This window comes from Scylla paramamosain, chromosome 43 (assembly GCF_035594125.1).
Source record: "Scylla paramamosain isolate STU-SP2022 chromosome 43, ASM3559412v1, whole genome shotgun sequence".
Lineage (NCBI taxonomy): Eukaryota > Metazoa > Arthropoda > Malacostraca > Decapoda > Portunidae > Scylla > Scylla paramamosain.
In genome coordinates, this window is record NC_087193.1 from 22626 (window position 1) to 35268 (window position 12643).

Here is a 12643-nt window from a genome sequence, read left to right on the forward strand (position 1 = left end):
ACTAGACTCCATCCCACTGTGCAGAGAGAGAGAGAGAGAGAGAGAGAGAGAGAGAGAGAGAGAGAGAGAGAGAGAGAGAGAACAACAATAAAAATAACAACATAAAAGACTGGATTTCTTCCACATAACCTAACCAAACCCCTTTACCACCTACCCTGACCCATCCCACAGGTATTGGCGGTGCGTGATGGGACGCTGGACCTTCATGGCCGTCACGTCCCCATCACCTGGACCCACCTGGCACACACGGCCTCCCTTGGGGACACCAACCTCACCCTGTCCCTGCCCGTCACCTTGAGGCAGGGTGACCAGGTTGTTATTGCCACCACAGAGAATAGGTAAAGGAACATTCATGTGCAAATCTCTCTCTCTCTCTCTCTCTCTCTCTCTCTCTCTCTCTCTCTCTCTCTCTCTCTCTCTCTCTCTCTCTCTCTCTCTCTCTCTCTCTCTCTCTCTCTCACTACCCATTCATCTCCCAAACCACCCCTCTCTCCCTCTCCCTCTCACCCCCTTCATCCCTCCACAGGTTCTACATGAAGGAGAACGAGGTGAGGACCATCGCATCAGTCTCTGAGGACGGCCTGGAGGTCACACTGACAGAGGCACTGGAGCACACCCACCTCTCCGTCACCCAGACTCTTGGGGGACACACAGTGGAGACACGTGCAGAGGTGGGACTCCTCACCCACAATGTCAAGATCCAGGGAAATGTTGGCACCGACTTCAGTGTGGCTATTGAGGGCTGTGACACTGCTTTTAGGCCTGGTGAGTTTGGTGTTGTGGTGTTGTTCTGTGCTGTATATAGGCTATGAAAGGCTGTGAGGAGGAAGAATAGTGTGTAGGTCTGAGTTCATTGACTTCTGGTGAGTGACTTATTGCTGTTCTGTTGCAGATTCTGAAGGTGTGTTGTGTGTGGGCCGTAAGGAGTAGTAGTAGTAGTAGTAGTAGTAGTGTGTAGGTGTGAGTTCATTCAGTTCTGGTGAGTTTGGTGACTTACTGCCATTCTGGTGCAGGTTCTCAAGGTGTATAGTAGTGGTTGTGAATAGTAGCAATGGTGTGTGATGGTGCAGATCTGAATCTTAAAGGATTCACCACGCTTAAGTCACAATACTTTCCCTCAGAATCTGTTAATGGTGTAGAATCTTGTTCATTTATGATTACAGTTATGAAAGAACTCTTGAAAGCCACAATACTTTCCACCAAAATCTATTAACAGTATATAATCCTTGTTAACCTCATTACAATCAGGAAAACATCCTTGAAAACCACAACAGTTTCCACCACACTCAGTTAATGGCATAGAATCCATGTTAGATTGTGAAAATATCCTTGAAAACAACAATAGTTTTCCCCAGATCTAATAAAGGCATAGAATCCTTGCTAACCTTTCACTACTATAATGAAAACATCCTGGAAAATCCCAGTAACTTTCACCAGGACCTGATAGAAGTGGCTGAGATAAGATGCAGAAACATGAGAATACATCTCTCTTTTTCTTTCTCTCAATGCATTCTTCTCTCTCTGTTCACTGCCACACACCAACATGTCTCTCTTCTCTTTACCATCCCAGACCAGCACGCCACCCAGTCATGTTTCAATGGTCGACATGGAGACGAGATTGGCGGTGACCAATTTGGCGCCACCGTGATACTGTCTGGAAAGTTCCCTGACCTGGACTTGGTGATGGGACGCATTGAGTACGTGGAGGTGACCAAAGCTGGTCAGGTGAGGCTGTGAGAGGCTGGGTCCTGCTGGGCCAATCTGGGTCAGGTCATGTGTGTTGTGGCAGTGGTAATGGTAGTAGTGGTAGTAGTAGTAGTAGTAGTAGTAGTAGTAGTAGTAGTAGTAGTAATGTCACATGTAGTAATCTGAGCAATATGTGTTGTACTTCCACTTGAGAGAGACACATTAGTATCACCTCCACATCCACCCTAATTCATTCACACATCAAAATATCCCTCCACCTCCACTTCAAACAGGCACAGTAACATCACCTCCACTTCAGGCAAGCACAATAACACACCACATCCATTGTAATCCACACACATACACACTTGCCAAATTTCCACCCAGGCATTCCAACTTGGGCGGTACCCACTCCACTTCCACCTGGCTGGGGACATGGGTGGTTCGTACATCCGCGGGTGCTCCATCCACCACACCTACAACCGCGCAGTGACAATGCACGCAACAAACAACCTGCTGGTGGAGCATAATGTGGCGTACAACAACATGGGTCACGCTATCTTCACAGAGGATGGGGTGGAGCAGAACAATGTGGTGCAGTACAACCTTGCAGTCTACACCAGGACCTCCTCTTCCCTTCTTAATGTGGATGTGACACGCTCCTCATTCTGGGTGGGTGTGTGTATGTGATTATTTAGTTGTATTTAACAAGTTGTACTGCACAGGGTCCAAGCAAGCTCTTTTGTCCTGTTTCCATATCTATGTTTGCACGATTTCTCTTTAATTATGTGTACAATGCTCTGCTTCAACCACATCTTTTGTGTGTGTGTGTGTGTGTGTGTGTGTGTACATGTGTGCGTGTATAGGGGAAGGAAGCAGGGAGGGAAAAGGTGGGAGGAGGGAGAACAAGTAAGGGATGTCTTCTACTTTCTCTCACCCCTATTCTATCCACCTCTCTAATGCAAGAATTAACCAGTATTCTCAATCATTCATCCCTTTATCTCGTAAACCCTGGAACTCACTGCCTGCTTCTGTATTTCTTCAGTCCAATAACTTGAACTCCTTCAAGAGGGAGGCTTCAAGTTTTGGATGATCCATTGGCCTCTTTCCTTTAGGGACTGACACCTCAGTGGGTATATTTCTTCCTTTTGTTGCCCTTGACCAGTGCTCCTCTTTCAGTAAAAATCAATTAGATGGAAGAATGTGTGAGAGAGAGAGAGAGAGAGAGAGAGAGAGAGAGAGAGAGAGAGAGAGAGAGAGAGAGAGAGAGAGAGAGAGAGAGAGAGAGAGAGAGAGAGAGAGAGAGAATCTTCCACACACTCAAAACTCTCAAAGTCTCCACAAGCCACTCTGAGAACCACCTCCCACTCCAGTCACACACTCATAACTCCTGCAATTTTCCACAAACCGCTTACTCACTGATCCACTGTTTCGCTCATCCATCAGGTGGTGAACCCAAACAACATTTTCCGTCACAATGCAGCTGCCAGTGGAACACACTTTGGTTACTGGTACAGGCTGGACCACCACCCCTCGGGCCCATCCACCACCAACATCTACTGCCAGAACACTGAACAGATGGGACTCTTCTTCAATAACACTGCACATTCCATGGGAAGGTGTGTGTGTGTGTGTGTTTGTGATTGTGTGTTGGCTGGGTAGGAGAGAGAGAGAGAGAGAGAGAGAGAGAGAGAGAGAGAGAGAGAGAGAGAGAGAGAGAGAGAGAGAGAGAGAGAGGGTGTGTGTGTGTGTGTGTGTGTGTTGGGTGAGAGAGAGAGAGAGAGAGAGAGAGAGAGAGAGAGAGAGAGAGAGAGAGAGAGAGAGAGAGAGAGAGAGAGAGAGAGAGAGAGAGAGAGGATGTGTGTATGTGTGCATGAGTGTTATTGTTATGCTGTGTGTTCTGTGCTGGCTTGAAGTTTACATGATGGGTGGAATAGAGAGAGAGAGAGAGAGAGAGAGAGAGAGAGAGAGAGAGAGAGAGAGAGAGAGAGAGAGAGAGAGAGAGAGAGAGAGAGAGAGGATCATAATACAGAAGGATAAAAGTTAATCTGTTTTCTGGCTATCCATCTGGGACATTGGGACATTTGATGACAACACTGGCCTCTGTTCCAGGTATGGTCTGTGGGTGTTCTCCAATCCAGGATATCACCCAAAGTCCGACATCTGTGGAGGCAGGGATGTGGTAAGTCTGTGTCACGCATCACTAAATACGTATCCATTCATGTGTATATGATCTGTGTGTGTGTATAATGATGGGCAATACTGCTACACTCTGTCATTAGGTGTGTCTTAGTAATTCAGGACACAGGAACATGATAACACTGTAACTGACCAAAGCTCTCACTCACTGATCAGTCAGCAAATTCCCATCTTGTCTTGAAATGTGCAGCAGATTGATGTATTTCCGTCAAAACCCATACAATTCAAATTATGGTTCTGGTAGAAATACAGAAGTTTGCTAACATTTCAAAGTCATATAGAAATTCATAGACCAGTCAGTGATTTAGTACATGAGTCAGTGGCAGTGCTACCATGCTCCTGTACCCTAATTACCTTGCCTAATTACTGATACACTTGATGAAACAGAGCTTACTATTATGAACTATGCTCCTGTAGCCTCACCTGCCTAATTACTGATACACTTGATGAAACAGAGCTTACTATTACAAAATATTACGATACCACACAGGATGGTCCAGGCAAAGCAACACACACACACACACACACACACACACACACACACACACACACACACACACACACACACACACACACACACACACACACACACACACACATGCGCACACACACACACTCACACACGTAGCCCCATCAACCCCTCACTGGAAAGGAACAGTCTTGTGGCTTAGTGAACTGTTACCAAGAAATAAAAATCCCAGTAGTAAGGACAATAAAAAAAAAAATAAATAAATAAATAAATAAAAATCTTCCACTTTTGGATGAGCCTTTTGACCATTCTTTTGAGCCTGCACCTCAGTGGCCTTTTTTCACCTGTTGCCCTTGGCCACTGTCCACTTACACACACACACACAGAAAAAATAAAAGAAAAGAAAAAGAAAAACAAAATTCCTGCAGGTGGCCAAGTGGGAAAGCTTCACCGCGTGGCACTGTGAGCGGGGTGCCGAGGCAGTATCTGGCACTAAGCTGCAGTTCCACAACTTTGTGATGCTTGATAACCAACAGGCTGGCATGGAGATGGTGTCTGTGAAGGGAGGGTTCGGACAGGATGACAGCCCTGGTGAGTCACTGGGTGGTGATGGGGTGAAGGGGGATGGTGACTGGGAGGAGTGAGAGGTATAGGGAGTCCTCAGTTTACAATGATCTCGACTTCTGCCTCTTGGTAGTTAAACTGGCAGTGCTTGTCCCTGTACATTCCCCTTTGTCCTTTTTACTGATTTATTTATTTTTTATTTATTTATTTATTTTTTTTACTGTATGTCCTGATGTGTTTCTTTTACAGGTACAGTAGTTATGTTTTTATAAACTAGAATATGACTTTACTATAACATTAGCATAGGTGAGTGACATAATGTAGGTACCAGTTCAAACCTATGCTGAAAATCGGTTTATAGGAATGGAACTCCATCATAACTCAAGGACCCCTTGAGGCCTTGTTGAGCTCCCTGACTGATGAAAAAATTATGGTTAAGAGAAGCAGAGTATGCAAGTGAATTAGTGAGAGGTAGTGAGGCCTTGTTGAGTTCCCTGACTGATGAGAAAGTTGTGGTTAAGAGAAGCAGGATATGCGAGTGAATTAGTGAGAGGTAGTGAGGCCTGGTTGAGCTCCCTGCCTGATGAGGAAATTGTGGTTAAGAAAAGCAGGATATGCAAGTGATGAGTTAAATTGCAATGTTAGTTAAGATGCTTGATTCCATTTCTTCCTTCCCTATATCTTGCACAGCTTTTGGAGGGAACATAAATAACATACCACACAGATCTTTAAATAACTGTTATAGCAAAAACAACAGCAGCAGTTAATATAAGTACACTGAATTATATAATGACATAAACTTGGGTAGGTTAGGTTATGTTCAGTTAGGTTTTCTACAGGTACCTTCTATAACAGCATCTTTAAGTACAGTAACCATTTCACACACCAGCAACTCTCTTAAGGATTTTCAAAGGTCACATGTGTGATTAATTGAACTTTCATGGGCCTCATTTTTCCATTGATGATGCTGAATTCCTGCTAAACTATCACTGGAATCATGAAAACACACTTTGAAACACTAATAGCTCTCATAAGGGCTATTTTCAAAGGCTATATGTGTTGAGTTTGAACTCTCAGGGATGTTTTTTCCCAGTGATGATGATGAATTTCTGTTAAACTATCACTGAAATAATGATGCTGTGGAAGGCTTCTACAGCATCAGTTGTGAAAAAAAGAGAAAATAAAGAAAAAACATGAAAACCTGAATAATCGCCTTGAAAACAGACCTGATGAGAGAGCAGACCTTTTAGAATGCACACCAAGCTACTCTGACACAAACACCATTTTGTCTCCAGATTAAGTTTTTGTAGGATCATGAGACAATCTTTTATTCATGCTGTTTTGTGCAGGCATCTTCAATTCCCTGGTGGTGACACAAACACCATTTTGTCTCCAGATTAAGTTTTTGTAGGATCATGAGACAATCTTTTATTCACACTGTTTTGTGCAGGCATCTTCAATTCCCTGGTGGTGTGTCACTCGGCCCTCAACTCCAGTGCCTGCACCTCAGGAACCAGTGGTATTGTGGCGCCCAAGACCCAGATCTTTAGTATCTCCAATGTCACATTTGTTAACTTTGATGAGGGTGGAAGTGCTGCACTGTCTGGCTGTTCTCAGTGCAGGAACTACCAGGGAGGCTACAGGGCACAGGTTAAGGGTCTGGCCTTTGAGAATTCACCCAACAAGGTAAGGAAAAACATCTCTTCTTCAGGATGACTCTCTGTATCTCCTCAGTTTTTGCCATATATGCACTTATTTTGCAATGCTTTGTTCTCCCATCAGGACAATTTTCTGAAGCCACAACCATGATTACTGAAGTTCTTATGAGTGTTTCTTCTATTACTGATGGTGAACCATTGTTAAACTAGTCTTATATGCATGGAAACACTTAAAAACTCACAAATAACTCATAAGAACTTTTTTAATGCAGAATCATCATTAAACTGATGAGAATCTTGAAAACATTTACAAACACCAGTAACTCTTGTAATGACTGTTTTCAAGGGCTGCATATATAGATTCTCATGGATGTTTTTTTCCCAGTGATGATGGTGAATTCCCTGTTAAACTATCACTAGAAAAGCAATGGTTCTACAGCATTATAGTAAAGAAGACCCATGAAAACGTGACTAATCACCTTGAAAATAAACCTGATGGCAGAGCAAAGTATTCAAGAATACTTTGTTGCTCCTTGACACAGACACCATTCTGTCTCCCACATCAGATCAGGTTTCAGTGGGAACACGAGACAATCTGGATAGACGCTGATGGCTCTCTGACGGGCGAACCGGAGGCGAATGTTGTTCCCACAATGGGCATCTTACCAACTGATTCCTGCACTCAAGAAGCAGCATTCTCTGTCACCAAGAATGTAGGTATAAGGCAGAATATATTTGTGGGTTTATAGATATTTTCCCCTTCCTTCTTTGAGATTTTTTTCTCTCTCATTGATATGCTTCTGGTCTTGTATTTCTTTATTATTTATTGTACCTGGATAAATGCTGATTAACTTGTATGTTTTCCCTTCCCTTCCTTGTACCTTTATCTTATATACTAAGTCATTTCTAGGATGCCATTTCTTTCTTTTTATCTTTTTTCTGCGCCTTTTCTCCAGGGGTCAATGGGCCTAAGAGTGTGAATGATGTGTGTTTGAGTGTGAGGTGCTTTGGGTCACCTAGTATGGGATTATCAGCCTGGTGTATAGACAGATAGATAGATCTCTTTTCCTCCTTGTACTATATATCAAAGAGGCATCCGCATATGCATGTGTGTGTATCTAATCACAGTACACATCACTACATTAGGGAACTTTAAAAGATTAGACAAGTTTATACATGATGATGTTAGGTGGAAATAGATGGGTATGTTTCTTAGAGACTGCCACGTGTAGGTCTGGTAGCCTTTTGCAGCTTCCCTTATTTTCTTTTTTTTTTGTTAATACAAATTTCACCCCATAGTATAAGCAGTCTTATCACTCCCATCACTCCTTTTCTACCTGTCTTTTACATCAGGTATACATCTGTGTATGCATATGTGTATATCTAATCACAGTAAACATCACCAGTACTAACCCCAACAACAGAATAACCAACTCATGGTAAACTTTGGAATTCCCTGCCTGCTTCTGTGTTTCCTTCTTTCTATGACATGAACTCTTTCAAAAGGGAGGTTTTGAGACACTTGACCTCCAACTTTGAATGATCTTTTTGATCCTTTCCTTTAGAGACTGGCACCTCATTGGACCTTTTTATTTGCTCTTTTTACTGCCCTTGGCCAGCACCCTTCTTACATACAAAAAAACAATAATAACCATTCCTTTGTCTGTCATCACTATAGGTGCCAGGATCAGTTTGCCGAGGGGCCATGAAATTCCTGCGAGTGGCCGTCACCAATCCGAGCCCTTCCTCACTGCTTGGCAAGGACCTGGTGGTAAGCAACGACTTCGGCGCCACCCACATCCCTTACCTCATGTTCCGTATTGGTGGTGCTGGCTGGATGGGGCTTGTCTACACTGGTGCCACCTTTGACTTCAACTTTGAAAATGCTAATCAGGTGAGTTCTGGGTGTGGTGGAGGCTAAAGGGAGAGGAGCACAGCAACACAGGGGAGTGGTGGAGGCTAAGGGGGACATGTGAGCACAAGAACACAAGGATAGCTGCAAGTAGCCATCAGGTCTACAACTGGCAGTCCCTGGGATATAAACTTTCTCTCTCTGACAAACACACACACACACACACACACACACACACACACACACACACACACACACACACACACACTCCAGTGACCTCCAGTGCCAGAGAAGACCGCAGGGTGGAGAAGAGGGAATACAAACACTTTGAGGTGCCAAGAACGTGGTATAGTCTTCCCTCACTTCTCTTATTTAATGCAACGTCTCTGGCCAACAAGATGGACGAATTGATTGTGACGGTGAGATCTACTTGTGCGGACATTGTGGCAGTTACTGAGGCGTGGCAGATTGTTCCTGAGGTGTGCACAATGCAGGACTACCAGCTTTACCATCACCTCAGGTCAGGACGCAGGGGGGGGGGGGAGTGGCCGTTTTCTGCCGCTCTGCCCTCAGCCCCTCACACCTCCCTGTTGATATTCCTGCCGGTGTGGAGGCCCTGTGGGTGAGAGTCACGCCCCCCTCCCATCCCAGCAACATGGCCTCCATCATAGTTTGCGTCGTGTACCACCCCCCACGAGCCGCCACAGCACAGTTACTCACCGCTCACATCATCAACACTGCTGATGCCCTGAGGGTGAGGTATCCTGCTGCCAAGCTGGTCATCTGTGGGGACTTTAACAGATTAGATATCAACGATATCCTACACCAGCTACACCTCACCCAGGTCGTGGACTTCCCCACCCACCAGCAAGCCATCCTCGACCTTATACTCACAGACCTGGGCCAGCAGTACTCGCCACCCAAGCCGCTGCCTCCCATGGGACGGAGCACCCACCTCTCCATACTGTGGACACCCACACCCACCACCTCGACCCCCCGGTCAGCTGTCACCAGGACCCACCGCCCCATGCCTGACTCAGCCATGAGGGAGTTTGGGCAGTGGGTGATACAACACCCGTGGACCGAGGTGCTGGATGAGGAGGACGTCCACTTAAAATGGCAAAATTACGTCGCCACCACCACAGAAGCCTTCCACCACTACTTCCCAGCCAAGAGCGTTACAACGCACCCATCTGATGCTCCCTGGATGACGCCCCGCATTAAAAGACTCATGCGTCAGCGGACCTGGGCTTTCCACTCCTGCCCGGTCCTATACAGGAAACTAAGAAACAGAGTAATCAGGGAGATTAAGAATGCAAAGGCAAGCTATTACCCAGACAAGATACACCACCTCAAGCTGACCAACAACAGACAGTGGTACGCTAAGATCAAAGCTTTGTGTACAAGGCTTACAAAAGCACACTTCATCTCTTCCTTGCACCTCACACCTTCCTGCTAATCTCACGGCTCAGGAGATGAACGATCACTTTGCTGCTATCTGTCAAACCTTTCCTCCCCTCCACACCACTCCGCTTCCTGCCTATCTTCCCGCTCCCTCCCCTCCACACACTGTCCATGCGATGGATGTTTTTAGGAGAATACTTAAATTTAAACCAAGATCCACCACACCCACTGACCTTCCTATAAAAATTTACAAGGAATTTGCTGTAGAGCTAGCAACACCGCTATGCTCCATAATAAACGCCTCACTCTCCCAACACTCTTGCCCCGCGGACTGGAAGACATCTTACGTCATCCCCATCCCCAAAACTTCCAGTCCACAGTCACTCAATGACCTCAGGCCAGTCTCTATCACTTCCATCCCTAGCCTTATTTGTGAAGATTTTGTATATGACTGGGCATACACCAAAATTTGTAACACCGTGGATATCAGACAATTCGGAAATATTAAAGCCACCTCCACCTCACATTACCTGACCAGCTTCCTTGAATTCATCCACAGCCACCTGGACAAGCGAAACACCTCTCTAGCAGTTGCTTTTGTGGACTTCAAAAAAGCCTTTGATCTTGTTGATCACACTGTTGTCATCAGCAAGGCAGTAAGTCTGGGTCTCCCTCCTAATCTGATAGCGTGGCTAGCCGACTTCCTCACAGGGAGACGTCAGGCCGTTCGCTATCAGGGCTCTGTCTCTAATTTCCAACAGCTGACATGTGGAGTCCTCCAGGGGACCAAGATTGGTCCTCTATGCTTCCTCCTCCTCATTAACGACGCCCTCACTGACACCCCCCATCGCTGGAAGTATGTGGACGACTGCACCGTGGGCGTCCCAGTTTCCACCAAGAATCCGGACTACTCACCACTGCAAGCAATTCTGGAGCGACTGCAGATGTGGACGGAGGAGAGCAGGATGACCATCAACCACAGCAAAACTGTGGTGATGCATTTCTGTACCTCCTCTGTACCAGTGCCCCCTCCCCGGCTCACAGTGGGCCCTCACCCCCTCCAGGTGGTCCAATGTGCCAAGCTTCTCGGAGTCACGGTGGACAACCAGCTGAACTGGAAGCAGCATGTCGCCAGCACCGTGAGATCAGCTACCTACAGGCTGTACATGCTGCGCAGACTCAGGTCGCTGGGGACGCCGACAGATGAGTTAAGGAGGGTGTACCTTACCTTCATCCTCCCCAAACTCATGTACGCCTCCCCAGCGTGGTCCTCCTCCCTCACACACACTCAACAGCTACAGCTAGAGAGTGTGCAGAAAAGGGCGTGCAGGGTCATCCTTGGCCCTGCATACACCACCTATGAAGAAGCCCTGACCAACCTGAGTCTGTCCAGAATAACCACCAGGCACCGAGAGGCTCTGGAGAAGTTTGGGAGGGGACTACTGCATCATCCACGTCTCAGAAACATGCTGCCACCCAACGCGCCTCGCCCGGTCCGTACCACCAGACACCACAACAAAATAACGCCCCTGAAGGCGCCGCTCACGGACCGGTACAGACTCAGTGCGATTCCCACCATGGTGCGAGCCATCAATCAATAGTATTTCCCTCCTAGATTAGACTTACCTTTAGGATTAATGTTAAGTTTTTCCCCATCCCCTATGTACATTTTCAGTTTGTCAACTGCCTAAATAATAAACCGTTTATTATTATTATTATTACTATTATTATTACACACACACACACACAGAGAATGGAATAAATATTATCTTTATGCTAAGTTGTTTATGCATTCAGATGAAAATTAGATTATTATTATTTTATTATTATTATTATTATTATTATTATTATTATTATTATTATTATTATTATTATTATTATTAATATTATTATTATTATTATTTTTATTGTTATTATTATTTTTACTGTAATCATTATTATCACAGGTTTATGCATATGATTTAATTGTGTTTTGGTTCCATTTTTCTCCCCATCAGTTCGTCAACATGTCATACAAGACTAACACAAAATTCATGACAAGAAATGACTACTATTTTGTGAAACACACACTCACCCAGACACCTGACAGAATTGAGTAAGTGTCCCTGTGAGTTTGTGTGTGTGTGTGTGTGTGTGTGTGTGTGTGTGTGTGTGTGTGTGTAGTTGTAGTACAGAGGGTGTTCGAGTTACAAGCAAGATATGTTCCGGAAGGCTGCTTGTAAGTCATTTTCCTCGCAACTTGTCATCATAATTTTTCAGAACCAAAAAAGAATCATACGTTCTGCAAACAATGTAATGCTTACTTACTTGATACTTGGTACCATGAGAGAGAGAGAGAAAGAGAGAGAGAGGGAGAGAGAGAGAGAGCACCTTGCCTTATGGGTGATGTGATACCACCAAGAAGTGACAGTCTTGAGGTTTCTGCCAAATGCAAGACTCAGATATGCCAGGCATACAACTCTCTCTCTCTCTCTCTCTCTCTCTCTCTCTCTCTCTCTCTCTCTCTCTCTCTCTCTCTCTCTCTCTCTCTCTCTCATGTACATTTTTCCTTTCTTCCACTCTCCCTCTCAGGTTATGCATACCTTTCTTCATGTAATTTATTAAGATGGCTGACTGAAACCATAAGACAGGTTTGTTTGCCTATTTGTGGACTTAATGTAATGGAGCAGGGTTTCTACACCATGCAGCACAACTCTCCTGTCTCTTTGCCTCTCAGAAGCAGACTGGCAGAGGTCTGTGCACTTTGGAGTCTCAAGGCAGACTCACTGTGGTGCAGTACAATATGTTTTTAAATTAAATTTAAATTTTAAA

General features: G+C 45.1%; 1 protein-coding gene across 10 annotated transcripts in view; it reads left to right on the forward strand.

Annotated features, from left to right (window-relative positions):
• Window positions 1-12643, forward strand: part of LOC135093695 (fibrocystin-L-like) — a 43485-nt gene that overhangs the window by 6550 nt on the left and 24292 nt on the right. For 9 of the 10 annotated variants that reach the window (XR_010263463.1, XR_010263460.1, XR_010263462.1 and 6 more), the window contains 11 exons: window positions 172-338; window positions 527-765; window positions 1571-1725; window positions 2074-2358; window positions 3133-3305; window positions 3799-3868; window positions 4783-4945; window positions 6369-6604; window positions 7143-7289; window positions 8255-8470; window positions 11830-11927. Coding sequence is in view for 3 of the 10 variants with exons in the window: in XM_063993206.1 (XP_063849276.1) it covers window positions 172-338; window positions 527-765; window positions 1571-1725; window positions 2074-2358; window positions 3133-3305; window positions 3799-3868; window positions 4783-4945; window positions 6369-6604; window positions 7143-7289; window positions 8255-8470; window positions 11830-11927 (1949 nt within the window). In the remaining 7 variants the exon portion in view is untranslated. Of the gene's footprint in view, window positions 1-171; window positions 339-526; window positions 766-1570; window positions 1726-2073; window positions 2359-3132; window positions 3306-3798; window positions 3869-4782; window positions 4946-6368; window positions 6605-7142; window positions 7290-8254; window positions 8471-11829; window positions 11928-12643 lie in introns of those variants that run through there. The other variant, XR_010263466.1, reaches the window with a different exon arrangement.